Below are 25,000 nucleotides of genomic sequence, written 5' to 3' on the forward strand. Positions count from 1 at the left end.
GGCAATGGGACAGCTTATTTGCAAGCTGCATGCAAAGGAGATGGAGAGTAAGGAGCACTGTGCTTGTAGGTATAGAGTTTATGAGAGCATATGGAGTCGGTTTGCCACTTTGTGCTTAGGACAGCCTACACTCCAAGAGGAGATGGACTTGGGAGCTTGGCCGCATCCTACTTGAGATGCAGAGACAGAGAGACTCACTCCTCTTGTCACCTATAGCTACTTGGTTGTGGGGGGGGGGGGGGGGGGGGGGGGGGGGGGACTCTCATCCTACCTAGACACTGCAGCAAGAGGAGGTGGTTTGATCCCACACAGGGTAGTTTTCGTTCGACGTACGGGACGTCTCATCCTACCTAGACACTGCAGCAAGAGGAGGTGGTTTGATCCCACACAGGGTAGTTTTCGTTCGACGTACGGGACGTCTAGTACCGTTCGGTCGGACCCGTTCCGTTCAATACGTTTAGTACGTTCCGTTCGGTCGAAATATGTAGCCTTTTATGACCGTTGGCCGCAGTTTTGAACGGTGACAGTGAACGTTAGTGGGCATTTAGGGAGCAGTTTTGGAGCATGTTTGCAACCATGTGGCATGTACCAATGCCCATTGCCATGCTCTCCCTCTCCCATGCTCTTCCTCTTTCTATAATCTATTTAAGCAACTCCTCCACCTTGTTCTCAACACAACTTACAAGCTACAAGCTCTAGCCTCTCAATGCTCTCATCATCCATGTGCTCCCATTGAAGCTCTCAAGTGACAAGGCTCAAGCTCTCCATCTTCTCTCCCTTGGGTCTCTCCCCCTCAAGCTCCCATTGAAGCTCTCGAGTCTCAAGTGACAAGCTCTCCATCTTCTCTCCCTTGGGTCTCTCCCTCTCAAGCTCTCATAATTGTAATCTGTACAAATGTCAAGTTTCTTTAAGGCCTAAGCCTTAGGCTTAAGTATTATTTGTTTTTTTAATTTTGAACGTACATAATGTCATCGTACATCATAATTTTTTTTAGTTCGTTTAGTACCGCATATCATCGTACGTGTACAAAACGTACAGGACCGTACGAGACCACCCTGATCCCACATGCGAGCACTAGTGGAAGGATATGATGCCCCAAGTGCCCGCTAGAGGGAGATCCAAGAGATATGGGCGTGCCGTTAGCAGGTTAGAGAAGAGAGAGTGGATCAAGTATTCTCAGTTTGAGTGCTATTCCTCTGTGGACTCGTTCCCACCTAACCATCCATGCATGATATTTTACACCCACCACGTTGATGTTGGATGAGCTAGATAGGTGCATGCATATCATGATGGTCTTGCTTGAGCATAGACACTTTTAAACCTCATAGTTTTGAGCTCCTTCCCCGCTTCACTCATGTCCTCAAATATATTCTTTTCTATTTGAAGTCAGGTTGTAGATTTTATTTTGTACCTTTGTCCCTTTTTTGAGGATAGTCAAAAGACCCACTTATGTGCACTGATCTGTCTCGTAGGCCAACTTCGCCCTTTAGTAGATGTTAATAAATCTCTCCCCGACGTAGAGACCCTTTTTTACAAGTATTTTCTAAGCACCAATAGTTTTCTTAGTTTAGGTTTTCTCCTCGTCTTTGCATGAAGATTTGCGTGTAATTGCAATAGAGATGGAGCTCTAAGAACTCTTGTTGTAAAGAATGAGAATCTCAAGAAGAGGCTTCATAGACAAAATGCACGCTTGATGCAACTTGAGGCTGAAGTTAAAAAATATAGATGGGCTGTTGTGGATATGGATGGGCTCAAAGAATGAATGAGCAAGTTGAGCATTACTATATAGTGAAAGAGAATAGCATTGACACAATGAGATGTGACGTAAGTGGTGTGAAAAATGAATGTACAGTTAAGCCATTGGCTGAAATATGTAGTCGGAATGTGGTGTCAAACTTACCTATAATGCATACTATGACTCACGAAAAAGATGTAAACAATGTAGATGCCAAAGAATTCAAAGTGTGAAAGACTTTCCACCAGTATTTTCATTCATAAAAAAGCGAAATTCTTCCATCTCTTGCAAGTGCTATGGAGACCTTCTATGAAACACACCTTGGTATATCCTGAATATGATGCATGATTAGGAGAAAGACCCATTGCATGCACTATGGGTGATGAAACCAAACGTAAGATTATTCGTGATAGGAGTTGGATCAATCTTAAATGCATGAGATGTTTATTATATGAAGACTACACCCTTGAGCTACAAAATGCTTATGGCAAAGTATGTGAGGCTCGGAATAAGGAACTCACGAAGCCATCCCATGATGTGAAACCACCTCATGAGGAGTCACCCACATCCTACATATAGGACCACATGATCAATGAGACCGAGTCTTGATTGCGAATATAGTGTTGTAATTGTAATGGGTACCCATGGCATGCGAAGATTGCAATTGATGAACTTATACATGAAGCAGATGTTGTACTACATAATGAGATTGTATAGATAGAGACTACCCTTTTGCATATTTGGAGGAAGATATTGTGCACTCAAGGACAAAGATGAGGTTATTTTATTAGGTGATGGGCCTCCACCAAAGTCTTAGCACCATTATGTTAAAGTTTTGCCTCTCAAGTGAGTACCCAATGTGATCCTATTTATTTATTTTTTTATTTTAGGTATTTTTAAACTTATTTGACATGAGAACCGGGTTGGAAAATTTCGTTGAGGGATATATAAGGACCTCTAGCCCCCATTGTAATAATCCTCTAATACATTGCCATGTTGGTTGGTTCTCTCTCTCAGCAAAGACCAGATTGTCCAGAGCCTATGCAGCATTCGGTGGATTGGAGAGGATGTGTTTACAGATTCAGTTTCAGGAGTCTCGGACGAAGCTCTGGCTTTTCGATACTCTGGTGGCTTCCTTGCTCTATGGAGTTCAGATATGGGGGCGTTCATTGGACCATCATGGGAGGTCAGGTCGCACTGATGGATGGAGAGGCATGGAGAAGCCTCTGATCTCTATGATCTCGCGGCTTATTAGAGCCAAGGCTTCAGGACCGCATGACATTATTCAAGTAGATCTAGCTGCCCCTCCACTAGTGGTTGAGGCACTCACCAGATCAGTCTCTTTTATACATCGATTTTGCTCCCTAGAGATATATATGCCCGCCTAGCACCTGAGTCCTCTTGATAGTTAGCTATGCAGGGAGATACATCATGCTGATATGGGGAGATGACATCATGGTTTCATGTACATGGGTTCAACATGGACAGATTGCCCTGCCCCCCTTCCAGTACTCATTGGATGCACCCTCTCTGACTCTTACACAGTTCGAGATCACCAAGGTCATCCGCCAGGACCTGACTCAGCTAGATATGAGGAGGACTTGGATACAACCGGCATGAAAGCTGGGCACGAAGATGGATTTCTATAGAGAGCATCTTCTCCAGCTTATTGAGGATGATTTTGTGACGAGGCTCAGATACATGGACAACCCACTTATCTCTCGGGATGCGATGCGCTATTGGCCAGATATGCACATCTTCACACCAGCTACGGGTCGAGACTGGTAGATACAGCAGAGTAACAACAAAGGCCAGGACATGCCCCCTATGTCACATAGAACCTGAGACAGAGTTGCACTACACATGCCAGTGCCTAGTTTACTATGAGATAAGAGGCTGCTTTCACTACTTGTTCAGAGAGGGCTTTGGACCACTCTCTAGAGTCATGGGGTATGAGGACCACAGATGTTTGGGACTGTTTTTGCTCGAGCTACGCCGTAGATATAGAGAGAGCCTAATGAGAGGAGAGGCTAGCCTGTCTCAGAGACGGATCATAGACTTCTTTAGAGCAGACAGAGTTGCACTACACATGCCACTGGCCAGTTTACTATGAGATACGAGGCCGCTTTCACTACCTGTTTAGAGAGGGATTTGGACCAGGGATTTGGACCAGGGCTTTGGACCACTCTCTAGAGTCACGGGGTATGAGAACCATAGATGTTTGGGACTGTTTTTGCTCGAGCTACGCTGCAGTTACAGAGAGAGCCCGATGAGAGGAGAGGCTAGCCAGTCTTAGAGACGGATCATAGACTTCTCTAGAGCAGACACTGGGTAGTCAGAGGAGCAACTACCACAACAAAGCTCACATTCTCCTTACACCAGAGGCACATTGAGCGATCGAGCCACTGAGCTAGGGAGATCCAGACGCCCACGATTGCGGAGGACTACACAGCATCGATAGAGCCTGCATTATTAGAGGATTCGGGTCACTTTGCCCTGACATGCACGATGCCTGGTTAGACTACTGACCATGGAGGAGATTGATGAGATCCGCCAGTGACCGATGATGGATCTTCTGTGATTTAGCTCTTTCGAGGATTGTACACCCTGCTCATCTTGTACCGACCTTTGTATGAGCTCTTACCCATTATATCACACACACACACACACACACCCACACCCACAATGTGTTGTATTAGCCCTCATTCACTACTTTCACCCCTCCCCTGCCCATATCGTATACAATTCCATTTCAATACCTTTTCTTTTTATTTTTGGTACTCAGACATTGTATCAGATTCACCGCGTTGTAACTTTTTGGTCTCATAGGTCATTTTGGCCTTTTGAAGACGTTAAATATTAACATTTCATTTCATCTCCCTCTCTCTCACACATTCTCTCTCTATCTCTACGCTTTCACATTGTCTAGTTTGACGTGGTATTAGAGCAAGCTGGCCCTTGATCGTGGAAGACATGCAGAAAGGAGAAGAGGAGTTCGCGGCTTTAGAATCGGCAAGCACGGTTAGTTGGAGTAGGAGTATGAAGAGAAGTGGAAGAAGGTTATTTCCAAGTGGATAGACACTTCAATTTTTCCTTGATCTCGAAATTTCCTTCCGCAAGATGGCTTCCCCGTGTTCAAATGCTAACGACAAAGGTGTTGGAGGCAACTATGCTCATTGGAAATTGATCATGCGGCTGTGGTTTCTACGCAAAGGCTTATGGGATGTCGTTGACGGATGAGAGAAGATCGGTGCAGTCTTGAAACAATAGATGGACTCACCTTCCGCATGACGAGTTTCTTCAGTCATGCAGTGATTGTGATGTGAGTAATGCAAAGACCATGTTTGCCAATGTTTAGACACAAAGGAAATCTCTCTTGCAGTATAGGACTGTCAGATAGATGTGGTCAAAGCTCACAGACATTTGATCGAGACTCTACGATGCAAGGGGCCACCTTCCTTGGACACTTATTTTCCATCAAGTTTGAAGCCCAAACTTCCGTGCAGTCATTTTTGATGAATGCAAAGATCATTCATGATCAACTCTCAGCTATGGAAAGTGCATTGACTAGTGTACTCAGTTAGCTGCCTTGGTACTTGCGAAGTTGCTGAAGTGTACAAAATGGTGGCAAAGGCATTATGCTTGTAGATCATGAGGGAAAAGCTAGATTTTGATGATCTCAGTTCTTTTCTCATAGAGGAAGAAGCCGTCTTACTCTCCCAAAGCAAGGTTCAAGTTTCGAAAAGTGATGAATCGGCACCTCTTACATCGAAAACTAAAAAGAAATCTTGGAGTGTTGTTACAATTCTGGAAAGCATGGTCATTTGTCTCAGGATTGTACATTGAAAGAAAAGGCAAGAGCTCTTGTACATCGAAAGAAAAGGCAAGAGCTCTTACAAGGAGAAAGGCAAAGCAAGCTTGATGAGGACAACAATGTAAATGATTTCCCCAAGTAGTCAAGGACTCAACCGAGTTTGCCGGTGTGGTACTGACTACACTGATAGCCTTGTAGTTTTAGTTGTAGATGCCGTAATATGCTTGAGCTAGACAAAGGCATGTAAGTGGTAGAGTGGGGCAACTGGTGCTTTACTTGATTTGGACTCACGTCATCGTTATGTGTTGGAGTTCATAGTGCATTGCATCTGGGGAGAAACCAATATGACAAATATAAAACACTATAGATGTGTTGCAGACAATTCATTGTTGTTGGCGGGATTATGGACAGCGTGTGTTCGAAAATTCATTATCTTCAAGAATCTTGGATGTGATGTATTTACAATTCACGAGTGGGGATTCTTGGACCTAGTGTAGTTTTTAGTTTAAATTTCTTTGAGGTGGTTGGTGCTCAATGTGGCATCTTCATTATGGTGACAAGTTGGCGGTTTCAAATCTGAGGTGTATCTGGTAGTAGACGTTCTACTGGGGTGTCCATTGTAGCTTATGAGCTGCATAGAGGGTGTGAGAAGTTATGCATCTCAAATAAACGTCCCATTGGATCCTTTTTATTTATTTTGTCATTTAGGTATTTTCAAACTTATTTGACATGAGAATTGGGTCGGGCAATTTAGTTGAGGGGTGTATAAGGACCCCTAGCCCCAATTGTAATAATCATCTAATTCATTGCCAAGTTGGTTGGTTTTAGCAATCTCTCTCTCTCTCTCTCTCTCTCTCTCTCTTCCTCGTGTTTGCACACTATGCCCTTGCAAGTTCTAGAGTTTGAGCACCATACTCTAATTGAGTGTAGCTTTTAATCACATTCTAGCTTGATACCACCTTTTACAGCTCTAGTAGTGTCCCCCCCCCTTCCCGCCACCCCCTTCTTGCATGCATATACATTATAATATATCCAGATTTCTTTTCTCATTGCCAATTTTGAAGAGTGGGTCCTAACAAGCCTCTTTTTTTTTCTTTGATGCAGGCAATAGAGCGGAAAAGAGGAAAGAAAAGGCTGTGGTTGAAATAAGATGCGGTATTGTGAAGGTTGGCTTTTATAGCTTCAGCTTGATGTAATTGGTGCAATGAGTAAATTATACTGACCTTGTGCTCAGTCATATTGTACAGATAAGAATGGCATCGGTTTCCTTGTATTTTATATATGAGAGTGGAAAGTGTCCTGACATTTTTTTTGATCATTTCTTGTATTAATCAGTTCAAATAAATGGAACCGTTGTATCTTGAATAGAAAGCGAGAATTCAACTGCCCAGAGGCAAATGATTATATTTTGGTGGTTGGTGTTTTTTGTGTTGAATTTTTGGTTCAGAAAGAATTGTAATGGAATGTTAGAACGTTAATGCGTAAGGCAGATAACTTTGAGGTCAAAAAATATTTTCTTTTTGCCTTGATGAGACATTGCAGCCGACATTTTCTTTAATGACATGCCTTTATCTCCACATTATTTAGTGCAGGAAAAATTACCAAAATATCCCTGTATTTTGTGGAAATTCCCTCAAGGTCAAAATATACCTAAAGAACCAAAATTTGATGGATTGCTCCAATATTCATTTACCTTACACTTTTTGAGAATAGAGATCTATCTTTAAGCGTCTTAGACGAACATTTTCACCACTTAGCTGACAAATATTGTCATTTGTGTCTACAAATAATGACCTATTTGATTCCGAGAGCCCACATTATGATCACAATTTGTACTCCTAATGTTATCTAATGATGGAGAACCAACGTGTCGATAAGGAGTTGCAGAACATAATGCCTCTAGAGATGTTTGCGGAATTATTGAACGGTATATTTGGAGTTTTGATAAAATTGAAGAGCGTTTTGGAAAGTCTTAGTCAAATAGAAGAGGTATCTGGGGAAATTTGAAACTTGCAGGGTATTTTGGGAATTTTGACAAATTTCAGGGTAATCTCTCTTTAATGTGTCAGAATTACGTTCGTCGGTGCAACACTTGGCAGTAAAATTGATGTCAAGCTCTATGATCATTTGATGCAGCTGAATTCTCTTTGCCTACATAGTCTTCTAGCAAATCATTTTCACTACCGGAGTGTTAAGAGGGCTGGGTTACCTTGCGTTATTCTCCATCGCCTTAGTTTATACTCTATAGCGCCTGTCGACCCCCTTGAGCTTCATCATTTTCATCATTCTTGTCTCTCTTCTTCTGCATTGAATCATGTAATAGACACCATTCACTTATCTGTGGGAAGTCTCTCAATCACGAAGGAACTGTAGTTGTGGAAACTAGCCTTGAGTTCAACACTTGTCACTCGGACCTTTGAGGTCTATTCAGAGTGTTCCTTTCTTCTTCTTCTTGAACCTTTATCTTCAAGAGAAATTTATATACTCCAACTATTTATCTCAAACATTGTTTCCTCGAGCATATGTTAGCTCTTTGATTAAAAAAGAGTGACTTTAGGAGCTGGAGTATATATGTTCCACGCCTACTTGAAAAACATTCTCTAGGCCAAGTGATGCTCGTTAAAGAAAATCACCCTCCCTAAAATCTCTCTCTCTCTCTCTCTCTCTCTCTCTCTCTCTCTCTCTCTCTCTCTCTGTGTGTGTGTGTGTGTGTGTGTGTGTGTGTGTGCGCGTGCGCGGGCGTGTGCATGCTTGCATGTGCTATCATGCGATGTAACCACTTTATCCTTTCATGTCGAATTCCAATGTAGTAGAAGGCTACTTAAAACGAATTGAATCATGTCTCAACATATGAGAGTGAGATTGACTATCTTGTCCTTATTGTGTCATAAGCCAATTTGAAGTTTGAGGAGGCCGATGTTGCAAGAAGTGCTGTGTATATGCACGAGGATGCTTGGTCTCTAAGGCATGACTAGCATTTGGCTTGCGGCTATTGTCGGAGGCTACGTCTTGCCATTGATCATCCTCTTCTCATCATAAAGGCTATTTGCCCTTGTCATTGGGTGTTATTGACACATGAAATTGATTGCTTGGTTGTCGATCTCCTTGTATATTCACGTGAAGATCATTGTGAGCAGGGACTTGTTGCAACAAAAAAACATTTTGAGTTGATACATGCCCATGATTGTGAACATCAGTTTGTTTACATTTTGTCATAGAATGACCCAACTCACCACACCTAAAGCAATGACTAGCAAAAGCACCCGACTTAAGTTTCAAATACATTCGAGGTCAACATGTGGGGCAATGAGGTGAACCAATTATGCCTCATGTTGGAATTGTCCCAAAGCATACGTAATCTATTCTTGTTCCTGTTCGTGTGCTAGGCAGCACAAGCACTTGACCAAACATTTCATAGTTGGATATAATAGGTGCCAATACATAGCAAGGCAAATGTTTGCTCTACCCATGTTAAACATTCTTGCTTGAGGATTGCTTCAAAATTTGGTCAAAGGACGTCATGCAATCGTATGCACCATTTTCTCCCTAATAGAAAATGGGCATGTGTCGCTCATGCGCTAGCACATTTTGCAAATTCACTTCAAGAAATTCCTTGGGGCTGTAAAACATTTCTTCCACATGATCTTCATAAAGAAGATTATCAAGCCACCACCGTATGAGAAGACAAGAGGTAGCCTCCCTATAAAGAAGTGGATGCAAGTCTTATTACTATAGTCTACAAATTCACGAAGGGCCTATTTTATAACAATAGAAGGTTGTAGGACATCATCTTCTTTACATTGATCAACTTCCAAAGCATGGATTTTAGCGTAGTCTTATAGCAAGGAATAAGCAAACTCCAACAAGAGATTCCCATTCTTCTTCTAGCTGACCTTTAGCATTTTCAATAAAGACAAGACAATACATATTCTCAAGTGCAACATCCATGGGTCTTCTTTAGTGTGGTTTGCTTGTGCTCCTAACTTTTTGCATCTTGACTCATTGACAAAGATTGGAGTGTAATGCTCGCTTGCTTAATGCGACAATCTTTTTGGTTCACAATCCTCGTCACCACCTACATCTACATCTTGCCCCATCATGTCAAACCCCTGGGGTCAAACTGTATTCGAGATATATAGTTTGCATCCAAATCTCAAAGTCATTGTAGCAAAATCTGTCTCTCTCTCCCTCTCTAAAAATTCACAAAAGTCAATCAATAGTTGTAAACCCTAATTTGTCACTTACAAACCCTAAAATAACACTTGACAACACTTGAAAAACATTCTTTAACACCTACAAAGCCAACATATATAGTACCTACAACCCAAAAATCAACACCTGCAGATCCTTAATCAACACTTGAAAACCCTAATGTAGCACACAAAAACCGAATACATCACCTACAAGCCTATTTCAATACGTCGAAACCCTAAAACAAATAAAAAATCCTAAGATAGCCTAAAATGCGACAAAGTACAAGCTTATATACAAACAAAATTAGCAAAAACAACACCATGTAACTGGAAGACTGAAGGTTTGACTCCCTTACTTTCAAATAAAGAGGCCCTCTTAGATCCATTCTTTTCTTAGTGAGAGGATTTTTATAAATCTAGAAAACATTCTTGCTTTGATTAAAATATCATGTTTATTTAACTAGCTTCTACCCTCAATCTTGTCACTCTCCACAAAGGTACCTTATTTACATAATATGTTGTCCTTGAGAGTGGGGCTAGGACTACAAAGTTCCAGTGTAAAATTGAGCTATAAATTGGAATCATGAAGTTATCAAGATTTGCTAGTCTGAAGTGTGAGGTGTGCGTGCGCGTGCACGGATGAGTGTGTGTGTGTGTGTGTGTGTGTGTGTGTGTGTGTGTGTGTGTGTGTGTGTGAATGTAGCAGGGTGGCCTCAAATAACACTCACTCCTTATTGCTTTATCTATATAAACAATAAGGTAAGTGGGTTAGTGAGGTCAATGGATCGGCGAACACCGGATGTCTGCCTCGTCGCGAAGGCATATTTAGTTTTAACCCCAACAACCTCCCACTTAAAGGTGAATGTGCCAACAAGTGGGTCCTACTAGTAGCTAAACTATTAGTATGTACAAGAAAATAGGTGAGACTGTCTCAACCTACGTCCATTGGCTCACTCACTCGATCTATACGCAACCATACTTGCTCTAGTGATAGACAAGTATGCGTATCTATTATATGCAAATCCTGCAGATAGTTGTGCATGGTTTACATAGGTCAACAATGCAACATGCTAGTATCTGCCATCGTACGACTGACAATCCTGGTTGAAAATGCTCCCATTTATAGTTGCCAAGTCAGGCCTTGATACTAGTAGGTTGTACATGAGACGCTCGAACGTTGACAAAATCTATACAAACTTGAATGTACTAGCCTCCTTATTACTATCTCCATGCACTATATCATCAAAAATACTAATCATGTATGGATATGTCATTGCCAATACTGGGATGTCTACATTCCTCTCATCCATAGGTGGAACTATGTGTCCTGGCATCAACTTATCAGCCTCTAGCATGAGCATATCAAAGGACTCCATGTTTGCCATCTCTACAATTATCTCTAGGGAGCATGCCTGCTCTACCTTTGGTATGCACAAAATTTGATATCACCTAGTATGTCTCACAAGAGCTCTGTCGCTCTATCTCTATCTTTACAGAGTCTATTGATGTGTCTTGCACAGCTAAAAGCATCTTGGAGATTACTTATGAAGGAGAGATGTCTTGTCTCGCTCAATACATGTCAACAACAAAATCGAGACTATGCCGTCTTGTACGTCAGGTACATGCATAGAGTAGACCAAGCCACTCGGGGCTCCCCTAGCAAAATGAATATGAAAAAGTCTATCTCTAAGTAGTCTTTGACACCCATAATCTGCTAACTGTCTCACTAAGATCAAACTTTATGTTAGCTGAGGAAGATAGCGCACATATCAAAGTATATATGATGCACCACTTGTGAATGACACAAACATCTCTTGCATTTCCGACATCAAAACATTCAACCATCGACCAACTACAAATGACCAAATATCCCACTAGAGAAAGTGCTAAACCACTCACGATGTGGTACAATGTGGAGAACTATCCTCATCTAGCAATCAAGGAAGAGAAGTGCCACCACCTGAAGACATGCAAGCAAGAGGAAGACTAAAGGTGAATATGAAATCACCGTCACTGGTATATGAAGCCACTGCTCTAGCATGTGTCAAAACCACATCTGCATCTTGTACATATTGCTACCACTACCTCATACGTCAAAAACAATGACGCTTAATGTGCATTGTGTGACCACAATGCCAACAATGCAGGTATCGCATGAATAAGACCTCTGTCTCTCACGATTCATGTGTGCAAACTCTAAAACGTCACACATACGTGCTATATGGATGCCAAGAAATCCTGAGAGAAATCTTATAGAATCTAATGGATGCCAATAAATCCTGAATGAGACCTCCGTCTCTCACATGTCATGTTTGCAAACTCGAAAACATCACGCATACTTGCTATATGGATACCAAGAAACCAAAACCATGGTAATAAATCTTGGGAGATATCTAACAGAGTCTCCCTTATAAACTGACAAAAAATTGAAGCAAAAGCTCAACTAGAAACATGCCAAAACGGCAACAAAGCGGGATACCATTCGACCACTTCATCAATTCGACCATAAGGAGGCTTGGGAAACTTTACTGTCATTGGATGTGACCAGACAAAGGTAAGGAAGATGCAGTTGAAGACTGAGTTGAATACTGCATAGAAAAAAAACCTCTCCATCAATGACTATTCGCTGAAGATAAAGAACATATGTGAGTCACTTGCATCGATTGGTGTTAACAGTCGATGATGCTGATAAAGTAGAATTCAGTCTGTGAGGTTTGGATGGAGAATACAAACACTTCAAAATTGGCATCGATCTTTAATAGAACATTCCCTTATTAAAAAATCTGTTATCCTTACTGATTGTGGAAGAAAGGAACTTGAGGAAGACTCCTCTACGTAGGGTGGAAACAATTTTGAAAAGGTCTTTTTCAACAATAGAGGAAGAGGAAGAGGACGTTGTGTAGGTCATGGATGAGTTTGAGAAAGAGGCAATCATCAAGCAACTCCACCACCTGAAGACATGTAAGCAAGAGGAACACTAAAGGTGAATATGACATCACTGTCACTGGTATATGAAACCACTGCTCTAGCATGTGTCAAAACCACATCTGCATCTTGTACATATTGCTACCACTACCTCATACGTAAAAAACAATGACGCTTAATGTGCATTCTGTGACCACAATGCCAACAATGCAGGTATCGCATGAATAAGACCTCTGTCTCTCACGATTCATGTGTGCAAACTCTAAAACGTCACACATATGTGCTATATGGATGCCAAGAAATCGTGAGAGAAATCTTATAGAGTCTCCATTGTTAGCATGAATGAGACCTCCGTCTCTCACATGTCATGTTTTTATTGGTGAGCCTGTCTCACAAAAGCAACTGATTACACTTCTTCTTGATACGGCAAAGGATTCTTTCTATGACAACATTGTTACCGTTGTTTCTAACAAGGAAGGTCTGGATTTTGACCAAACCTGCATATCTTTAATTGAATACTCTCAACATCAGAACGCCGTATTGTTGGTCATAATGCAGCTATTATTTCACAAGAGAAGACTGAGTCACAACACTTGAAACATGCTTTTTTATATTTGAAGACGTTGATGTATTCCATGTTTTCCTTAGCCAATGCATATGAGACTTGGACAATCCTATGATCGGCTACATATATAATGTCCATGCAGGGATAAAAATACCTTCAAGGCGCATCCAATTGGAAGCTTTAGAGGTCAAGCTCAATGGCAAGAGTCCTTTGAACATTAGGGAAAATGTGGACTCCTAAAGAGGCTCTAAATGAGGTTTGACTTAGCCTCTCTTGTCCAAAGTGGGTAACCCAATGAAGTTCAAAAACGCTTTGTCAAAACCCTATCAACCAACAAATCATTGGAAAGATTTTAGAAAGTAAGTTCTAAATCCCCAAACTGCAACAAATTGGGAGTTGATTTGTAGAAGCTATGGCCTCCCCAATAAAGTTGAAATGTGGGGAGAGATTCCATTTATAAGACGGGTCACATCAAAAAATGGAATCTTCTAGAATATAAGGAATCTGATGGCATGCTATATAACAATGGATAGATGTCGATAAGTAAATCCAAAAGTTTTGACAAGTTTTGATTTCATTTGTAAAAAATTTACTGTGCACCCGTTTTGGACAAGAGGGAGAAAGTCAAAGTCCTTATAGGGCCCATTTGAGAGTCCAAAATTTCCCTAATATACTAAAGATGGCAATCAAGTAGATAATTTTTGGCCAATAGTTTAGAGAGCTGAAAAGAAGGTGCTGCTCCAATCAGGGGGCCGTGTCATTGATGAATTTGAATCTCAAAGGCTAGGAGGAGAGAGTTGTTGGATCCTTCACCCTCGGAAATCCATGACAACCTCCTCTTGCTTGATGCCCATAATGAGCTTACCCTTCTTATCTATAGCATTGCTCAAGCCTCCTCCTCCACTAGCCTCTCTCTCTCTCTCTCTCTCTCTCTCTCTCTCTCTCTCTCTCGTTCTCAGTTGCAAGATGGCATGGATGCTCTCTTTATTTTTTCCCTTCTCACAGTTTCCACATGTGCTAGCAACACTCCCAAATGAAAATATGAAGCCATTGGTAGATCTACGAGCGTATGTACTATCGGTCCAATCTGCATCTGTGTAGCCATAGAGTTGCAACTCCACATCGGCCCTATAAAAGAGTGCATAATCCAAAGTAGTACTCACAGCGCAAAGTGTACATCACCGATCCAAGTGTAGTATCCTAGGATATTGCATAAACTAAGGTTCACTAATCCAACTGTGTAGCTCAAATATGGATGTGAGATAGCTAAGTAGATCAAATTGCCCAAATCTTCCTGTACATGGTAGCATTCTCAAGCACTTGACCTACATCATTGCCCATATTCAAATTTTGATCTAAGGACATTGCAATATTGGCTTACAATCAGCCATACCATACTTTTTCAACATGTCCAAACCATATTGCCTTTGTGACAACCATATACTCTTTTCTGTGAAAATAATTTCAATGGCCAAGAAATACCACAAGTCTCTCAAGTCTTTCATCTCAAATTCTATCATAAGGAGAGCATGTATGCCCTCTACTTCAACCATATTATCACCTCCAATAGTTACATCGTCCAGATAAATGCATATCACCACAATTCTTGCCTCATTCTTGTACACATACAATGAGTGATCTGCATCAGACATTCTTGCGCGTCATCCACATAAATGCATATCACCACAATTCCCATCTCATTCTTGTGCACATACAATCAATGATTTGCAATAAAAATTTCCAAGCCCAATGAAATAATGAATGTCACAATCCTCTCATACCAAGCTCTAGGTGCTTGCTTCAGCCCATACAATTCTTTCTTTAACCTGCATACGAGGTCATGTAGCCTCATGTTTGCATAGCCTTGTGGCTGCTCCATATACACAACTTCCTCCAAGTCTCCATTCCGAAAAGCATTATGTACATCCATTTGCTTCAACACCCATTTTAATGCGGCAGCCACTACAATAAACACACGAACAGTAGCCAAATTGGCTAGGGGGCTGAATGTCTCCTCATAATCAATCCCATAAGTTTGTGCATAATTGTTGTCTAGAAGCCTTGCCTTGTACCTACTCACATTGCCATCAACATTATGCTTTATTTTGTAAACCACTTACATCCAATTACCATTTTACCTTTTGTTAATGGCACCAATTCCCATGTTCTATTTGCATCAAGTGTAGCCATCTCTTCATCCATTGCTTGCTGTCATTTTTCATCTTTGACTCCATTCTAAAAACATGTGGATTCTTAAAGTATTTTTGTGATAGGTTTCTTCTAAAATTTTGCAATAAAATACTTTCATATGTCATGGAAAGTAGAAAGGGCATACACATCAAGCAAAAGAGGATCACTATGAGTCGAAAGAATGTATTGACTAGTTGCTTTATCACACCACTACCAACCCATATACGCAAGATGCCACTCTTGAAACATAGGTCCTTTAGTGATAAGAATGTTTTCATGATCCGGATTAACAAGTTGTGACGGACATACATGATATCCAAGAACAACATCCGAGAGTTCACTGCCTTTAATAATTAACAACATGTTCATTTTTCAACTGGAAAATCCTTGTCCTTGAAAAGGAGGATTAGAAGGTTGGCTAGAAGGCAAAACATTGATGAGAATAGTTGTAGACATATCCAATTGCGAGAAGACGTATAAGAGAAGATCACAAAATTTGCACACCATATACAATCAAGATTGCAATTGAGGACAAATTGAGAGGTGTGACGGTCGTACTTTGCTAATAATAAACAAGAAAATGATGCTTGATGAATGCTCAAAGAGGATGAGAAAGTTCCCAAAAAATAAATTAAAAGGATACTTCAATAATAAAAAAGTCCTCAAAATAGAGATACATGAGACTCAAGATTGGCGGCCACAATATGAATAGTGAGCTATATATAGCTCCAACAAAGATAGATTGAGCTATATATAGCTTCAACAGAGATAGATTATGATCAAAATTTCATCATAATATATCATTATTTTATGTATATTAAAAATAGAATTTCTATTTTTAACATATGTAAGCTCACAGCTAGACATTAAATTACTACTCTTAATACTTTCAAGGCACCAAAAGTAGTAATTTTTTCACAAAAAACATAAAACATTTTATGTTATTGTTTCTCTACCTTGCATTGCTTGAGGTTAACCTTGTAATTTTTGTGAAGGTGAGTTGTGCTCTAGAGGCAAAAGATTCTAGTTTTGTCATATTTTTATATCAATAGATAAGCTATCAATCGATATATAAGTACATATATGAAGATTTAAAAGCTGACATGTCATCAAATAACACAATTAAATAACATGGGTCAATGTATATTACGCCCATTATTCATGTATAAATTTTTTAATGAATTGTCACATCCAACAAGCATGCATGTACACACACTCCTTGCATAATGACAAGAGCCATGGGTGCCATGATTCCATCACATAATAAACCTTTACCGTGAGAATCTTCCATGATCAAACACAAATTAAAGGTGAGTTACCATCTAATCTTCACAAATTTCCTTATTGGCAACTTTTTTTCCATGATAATGACTTCATTGCATCTCCCCTTGATGCATTGTGGCTTCTATTGAGATTTCTTGTTACAGATATTTAACCAATGCCATGAAAGTAGCTCTAGATCCCTCTTATAAATGTAATTCTAATCATAATAGAGAGCGAAAATTTTGTTTCCTTAATCAAATTACATAAACATAATAATATTGAAACAAAATCACACTTCCTTTGTAGATAGCTAGCAACATGCTAAGTGCCCACACCGGCTCTAATACAATGTTTAGAGAACCACAAATTGTGGGATTATCCATTGTGCACACAGAAGATTATTAAGCATAATCAAGGTGGGTTATAGTATATAAGATATGCCATGGCAGGCAGAGAGAGAGAGAGAGAGAGAGAGAGAGAGAGAGAGAGAGAGAGAGAGAGAGAGAGAGAGAGAGAGAGAGAGAGAGAGAATGTGATGCACTCAAAATTTTAGCTTGATTGCATATGCCACACATGCACTATAAAATGAGCGAGTGAGGACACTATATCTCAAGCCTCCACATCAGCTTGTACATGTGGCAAGTTTCTTTTCACATGAGTGGTCAACACATACTTTGCAATCTCCAGCACTCCTAGAGTATTGTCACGTGTTCTCTCACACACTAAAGATTTATCTCTCAACACTCTCTAAGTAGAATCTCTTATGATGCTACCTTGCACACACTACTAATTCATCACCCCTGTACTCAACAAAGGAACCATGGATTGCTTCTTGCTAGTCCATGTGATATAAGCACTCCCAAAGAAAAATGTAAATTGGCTAGTAGGTCAATCAGATTGACTACTAGCTCAATTCACATCATAAAGATGCACCTCCACGATAGCCTCATAGAAGAGTGAATAATAAATGTAAGACTTCCATAGTGAAATGTGTACCGCATTTCATCCAAGTGTGTCTTCCTAGATAGCTGTGTAGACTATCTCTCAATACCAAATCTGTGTTTCATGTAGAGGTGATGTGCCTTACCCTAGACCTTACATTGTATTTATCCACCCATTCTTCTCCTTATTCATTGTACATATACAAGCAATAAGGAGCACTCTCATAACCTTCTACTAAGAGGTTGCTCCACCCACTCCCTATGTCCTCTCTCCTCTTTCCCTTCTTGCTCTACACATGCACACATTGCACACTGCAACTAGTATCATAGCTACGACTTGGCCGAGGGGGGAGGACGATGGATTTCAAAAGCTTCACAATGATGATTCCTTGAGATTGGGGGAGCTCAAACTCGACACCCATAGATCTCAGATTGGATCGGATAGGGAGCTCTTGGAGCTTGATCCTTAATAGAGTGGGAGGAGGCAAAGAGAACGGCTCAAACATTAAGTGCATGCACATCAGGCTCTGAAAGGGCAAAATGTTTGCATAAGTTTGAAGGGAGAGATGCTAGATAAGTTTGGAGCAAAAAATGGAGCTCAAAGTCTTCTATAGAAACTATAGAGTAAGGTTGAGGCACTTAAAGCTCAACTAAAGCTATGTAGGTAAGGAATTATTCAAGTAGTCCATCACGAGCATATATGAGAAGCAACACGGTGGCAGTAGGGGGGGGGGGGGGGGGGGTGGTTGTAGAGCCTCAATATAAGGCTCAAGGCTACATGCAAAGAAGCCAAGGCATTGGAGGGCAAGGCATCATTGAGGTTTTCACAAGGCTCATAGGGAGACATCCACAAAATATTACAGTAGTAGATTTAATTTTGCAAATTGATAGGTAATGTGGGAAGCTCATGGTAGAAAACACAAGGTAGTGATGAGATAATTGACAATGAGAATCTTTTTCAATAGCAAGTGGTAGATTAAGCAAGCAACACTATTTAGAAGGGGATTGTGTATGTATGGGCATGCACGCGCGCACGCGCACACATACACACACACATGAGCTCAAAATGGACAGTGTTGAATCAATTTCCAAGCCAAACTTTTCTTCAACCTACAGGTAACACAAGATTTCTTTAGGGGTTATGGTTGTGTATACGCACACGCACTCACACACACACATACACACACACTCTTGCACAATAAGACCCTTGAAACAAAGATTTTTCTAGCAAGCATCTTGTTTTTAGATATTTGCAATGGCAACGTTAAAATCATATGAGTTTCTAAGCAAGGGCTAGTGAGATAAGTGCAAGGAGAAGAGCAGGCTTCAGTAAGTGTGTGTGTGTGTGTGTGTGCGTGTGTGTGTGTGTGTGTGCATTGAATCAGATAGACATCGAGAGAAGAAAGTGCTAATTGTTTGTGTAACACACATACGAAGCTTGTTGGGTAGCCATACCCCATGGATCTGACATTAGTGGGAGCACAAATCGAGAGAGAGAGAGAGAGAGAGAGAGAGAGAGAGAGAGAGAGAGAGAGAGAGAGAGAGAGAGAGAGAGATTTGAGTGAGGGAGGGAGAGAGAGAACATTCCCTTCTTGCAATATCTTCAAGCATCACCTTTATCTTCCCACCATCAACACCATTTTCCCAGAGATGGCAACATCATTGCCATGCTTGGGTGAGGTGCCATCGGACATTGGCATCAACAACATTGATGGTGATGACTTCTTTGAGATACCTCCTAGCATTTCAAAATAGGAGACGCATAACCACTCCTTATTCCTACACCGGAATTTCATTTTGGCATTGACTAGATTCTCATGCACACACACACAGCTTGAAGGCAAGGCTTTTGATGACGACATTATAGGTGTGTGATTTTTTTGATTGATGGACATTTTCTAGTCGATGCATAGTTGTCAACATTGGCACTATAAGTGGAGCTTCTTTCATAGGTTTTGCCATCGTCTCCGAACTCATGTACTTGGCATGTGTCTCTGTTCATTGACATAGACCTACTTGTGCTTGTCTCTGAGGTTTCAAAGATTTTTGGCAACCATTCTAGTATGGTATTGATGTGCTGTCTTTGCGGTTTCTAAGTCTAGGCTTACTACTTCTCTTATATTTGTGCATAGCCTTGTTGGCTCTTATTGAAACAGATTTCTTGACAAGGTTTACATAGGATTCTTTGGCATGTATTTGGTGCTTCAATTTATGGTCATTGCTGGAAAAGTTTTATATGGTTTTGGTGCATGGTTTATGTCCATTGTTCATGCATTTTGACAAGTACTTTTGAGTGCTAGTGAAATATCTTGAGAGCTTTATTTTTGCATTGATTGAATTTTTTGGATTGCACCTCTTTGGTGCTTGTTTATGTGCGAACACTCCATTGATGTGAATTTGAGTTCGGATTGACATTTTGTATGACATTGTGGAGCCATTTTGACATTTCAACTCATTGGCATTGAGTAGTGTTCTGGTTTACAATTTTGATTTGTTTTTGAAGACTATAGTGGTGTTGTTTACTCGCACTTTGCCATACCTTTTGTTGACAATTTTAGTTTATAGTGGTCAAAGAGCTTCTCCTACTTTGGCATCTTGGATGCAATTTATGGTTTGAGAGTTTGCACTGAGACTTTGCTCTTTTGTATGGGGAGAGTCTATCCGATTTTCCCTAGGTTTCTTGCCATAGTTTTTGGCTTGATTGCCATACACTCTTTTGATTCATTTGTGTTCATTGCATTGAGATGGTGATTGAGGTTTACTCCCATGTTGACACAATTTTTATTTATGCTTTATGGAATCCTCTTTGATTGACACTATACTTGATGCTTCCAAGTCTATGGATGTGGCTCAAAAGTGATGGACTTCTCAATCATGCTGATCTCTAAGATATTGACATTGTGGTCATACAAGGCACATTCGGTAGCATTGCTTTCAACACATGAGGCAACATAGGAGATCTTTGCATGATGCAAAAGACATTTCATGCATGTTAGAGAGACGGTTGCAGTGCATGGTTATGCTAGTGATAGTGATGTCACTTTTGCTTCTAATTTTCTCCTTGCTACTTTCGGTCCTTGGATGGCACACTTTCTTCTTGGTTGCTAGATGTTGACGCCATCTTCCATGTCACACCATGTTATCAAAGTTTCAATAGCTTTTCTAGTGAGAGATACAATTGTGTGTAGATTGTTGATTGGCATATGCCATTCAAGGGGTAGGAGACGTGTGTCTACCATTGCTTGACAACACTTGAAAAACCTTCTTTAACACCTACAAAGCCAAAATATGTAGTACTTACAACCCCAAAAACAACATCTGCAGATCCTTAATCAACACTTGAAAACCCTAATGTAGCATACAAAAACCGAATACATCACCTACAAGCCTAATTCAATACCTTGAAACACTAAAACAAATAAAAAATCCTAAGATAGCCTAAAATGCGACAAAGTACAAGCTTATATACAAACAAAATTAGCAAAAACAACACCATGTAATTGGAAGACTGAAGGTTTGTTGACTCCCTTACTTTCAAACAAAGAGGCTCTCTTAGATCTATTCTTTTCTTAGTGAGAGGATTTTTATAAACCTAGAAAATCTTCTTGCTTTGATTAAAATATCATGTTTATTTAACTAGCTTCTACCCTCAATCTTGTCACTCTCCACAATAGTACCTTATTTACATAATCTGTTGTCCTTAAGAGTGGGGCTAGGACTACAAAGTTCCAGTGTAAAATTGAGCTATAAATTGGAATCATGAAGTTATCAAGATTTGCTAGTCTGAAGTGTGAGGTGTGTGTGCGCGTGCACGGATGAGTGTGTGTGTGTGAATGTATCAGAGTGGCCTCAAATAACACTCACTCCTTATTGCTTTATCTATATAAACAATAAGGTAAGTGGGTTAGTGAGGTCAATGGATGGGCGAACACCGGATGTCTGCCTCGTCGCGAAGGCATATTTACTTTTAACCCCAACAACCTCCCACTTAAAGGTGAATGTGCCAACAAGTGGGTCCTACTAGTAGCTAAACTATTAGTATGTACAAGAAAATAGGTGAGACTGTCTCAACCTACGTCCATTGGCTCACTCACTCAATCTATACGCAACCATACTTGCTCTAGTGATAGACAAGTATGCGTATCTATTATATGCAAATCCTGCAGATAGCTGTGAATGGTCTACATAGGTCAACAATGCAACATGCTAGTATCTGCCATCGTACGACTGACAATCTTGGTTGAAAATGCTCCCATTTATAGTTGCCAAGTCAGGCCTTGATACTAGTAGGTTGTACATGAGACGCCCGAACGTTGACAAAATCTATACAAACTTGAATGTACTAGCCTCCTTATTACTATCTCCATGCACTATATCATCAAAAATACTAATCATGTATGGATATGTCATTGCCAATACTGGGATGTCTACATTCCTCTCATCCATAGGTGGAACTATGTGTCCTGGCATCAACTTATCAGCCTCTAGCATGAGCATATCAAAGGACTCCATGTTTGCCATCTCTACAATTATCTCTAGGGAGCATACCTGCTCTACCTTTGGTCTGCACAAAATTTGATATCACCTAGTATGTCTCACAAGAGCTCTGTCGCTCTATCTCTATCTTTACAGAGTCTACTGATGTGTCTTGCACAGCTAAAAGCATTGTGGAGCTTACTTATGAAGGAGAGATGTCTTGTCTCGCTCAATACATGTCAACAACAAAATCGAGACTATGCCGTCTTGTACGTCAGATACATGCATAGAGTAGACCAAGCCACTCGGGGCTCCCCTAGCAAAATGAATATGAAAAAATCTATCTCTAAGTAGTCTTTGACACCCATAATCTGCTAACTGTCTCACTAAGATCAAACTTTATGTTAGCTGAGGAACATAGCGCACATATCAAAGTATATATGATGCACCACTTGTGAATGACACAAACATCTCTTGCATTTCCGACATCAAAACATTCAACCATCGACCAACTACAAATGACCAAATATCCCACTAGAGAAAGTGCTAAACCACTCACGATGTGGTACAATGTGGAGAACTATCCTCATCTAGCAATCAAGGAAGAGAAGTGCCACCACCTGAAGACATGCAAGCAAGAGGAAGACTAAAGGTGAATATGAAATCACCGTCACTGGTATATGAAGCCACTGCTCTAGCATGTGTCAAAACCACATCTGCATCTTGTACATATTGCTACCACTACCTCATACGTCAAAAACAATGACGCTTAATGTGCATTGTGTGACCACAATGCCAACAATGCAGGTATCGCATGAATAAGACCTCTGTCTCTCACGATTCATGTGTGCAAACTCTAAAACGTCACACATACGTGCTATATGGATGCCAAGAAATCCTGAGAGAAATCTTATAGAATCTAATGGATGCCAATAAATCCTGAATGAGACCTCCGTCTCTCACATGTCATGTTTGCAAACTCGAAAACATCACGCATACTTGCTATATGGATACCAAGAAACCAAAACCATGGTAATAAATCTTGGGAGATATCTAACAGAGTCTCCCTTATAAACTGACAAAAAATTGAAGCAAAAGCTCAACTAGAAACATGCCAAAACGGCAACAAAGCGGGATACCATTCGACCACTTCATCAATTCGACCATAAGGAGGCTTGGGAAACTTTACTGTCATTGGATGTGACCAGACAAAGGTAAGGAAGATGCAGTTGAAGACTGAGTTGAATACTGCATAGAAAAAAAACCTCTCCATCAATGACTATTCGCTGAAGATAAAGAACATATGTGAGTCACTTGCATCGATTGGTGTTAACAGTCGATGATGCTGATAAAGTAGAATTCAGTCTGTGAGGTTTGGATGGAGAATACAAACACTTCAAAATTGGCATCGATCTTTAATAGAACATTCCCTTATTAAAAAATCTGTTATCCTTACTGATTGTGGAAGAAAGGAACTTGAGGAAGACTCCTCTACGTAGGGTGGAAACAATTTTGAAAAGGTCTTTTTCAACAATAGAGGAAGAGGAAGAGGACGTTGTGTAGGTCATGGATGAGTTTGAGAAAGAGGCAATCATCAAGCAACTCCACCACCTGAAGACATGTAAGCAAGAGGAACACTAAAGGTGAATATGACATCACTGTCACTGGTATATGAAACCACTGCTCTAGCATGTGTCAAAACCACATCTGCATCTTGTACATATTGCTACCACTACCTCATACGTAAAAAACAATGACGCTTAATGTGCATTCTGTGACCACAATGCCAACAATGCAGGTATCGCATGAATAAGACCTCTGTCTCTCACGATTCATGTGTGCAAACTCTAAAACGTCACACATATGTGCTATATGGATGCCAAGAAATCGTGAGAGAAATCTTATAGAGTCTCCATTGTTAGCATGAATGAGACCTCCGTCTCTCACATGTCATGTTTGCAAACTCGAAAACATTACGCATACTTGCTATATGGATACCAAGAAACCAATACTGTGGTAATAAATCTTGGGAGATATCTAATAGAGTCTCCCTTATAAACTGACAAAAACTTGAAGCAAAAGATCAACTAGAAACATGCCAAAACGGCAACAAAGCGGGACACCATTAGACCACTTCATCAATTCGAACATAAGGAGGCTTGGGAAACTTTACTGCATTAGATGTGACCAACACAAAGGTAAGGAAGATGCAGTTGAAGACTAAGCTGAATACTGCATAGAAAATGAACCTCTCCATCAATGACTTTTCGCTGAAGATAAAGAACATATGTGAGTCACTTGCATCGATTGATGTTATAGTCGATGATGATAAAGTAGAATTCAGTCTGTGAGGTTTGGATCGAGAATACAAACACTTCAAAATTGGCATCGATCTTTAATAGAACATTCTCTTATTAAAAAATTTGGTATCCTTATTGATTGTGGAAGAAAGGAACTTAAGGAAGGCTCCTCTACGCAGGGTGGAAACAATTTTGAATATGTATTTTTCAACAATAGAGGAAGAGGAAAAGGACGTTGTGTAGGTCATGGATCAGTTCAAGAAAGCGGCAATCATCAAGCACAAAAGCTGAATAACAATCAAGGTTAGAACACAGGTAGTTGATAAAACTTTTGAGGTAGAGGGAGTCTAAGAGGTCGTGGAAATGTGCAATGCAATAATGCAGGTTAACACGAAAATGTAGTATGTGGGGTTGTGAAAGACATGACCACATTGAACGTGACTGTCTAGATAGGAGGCAATAAAACAATTACGTAACAACTAGTAGGAATCTAGATGATCCTGAGAGGCTATTTGTGGTGCACTACATGATGAACACTATGTCTGCAAATGTGGCAAAATCCAGTGATAATTTTTGGTATGTGGATTCTAATGCATCG

General features: G+C 40.3%; 1 protein-coding gene across 2 annotated transcripts in view; it reads left to right on the forward strand.

The window, feature by feature from the left end:
- The window catches only part of LOC147463155 (uncharacterized), a 145,055-nt gene extending 138,083 nt beyond the window's left edge, over positions 1-6,972 (forward strand). For both annotated transcript variants that reach the window (XM_086487493.1, XM_086487485.1), the window contains exon 21: positions 6,654-6,972. In XM_086487493.1, the coding sequence (XP_086343619.1) occupies positions 6,654-6,698 (45 nt within the window). In that variant the 3' untranslated portion in view covers positions 6,699-6,972. The remainder of the gene's footprint in view (positions 1-6,653) is intronic.
- The last annotated feature ends 18,028 nt before the right edge of the window (positions 6,973-25,000 follow it).

Source organism: Adiantum capillus-veneris, chromosome 2, assembly GCF_014529385.1.
Source record: "Adiantum capillus-veneris isolate H3 chromosome 2, ASM1452938v2, whole genome shotgun sequence".
NCBI classification, from domain to species: Eukaryota; Viridiplantae; Streptophyta; class Polypodiopsida; order Polypodiales; family Pteridaceae; genus Adiantum; species Adiantum capillus-veneris.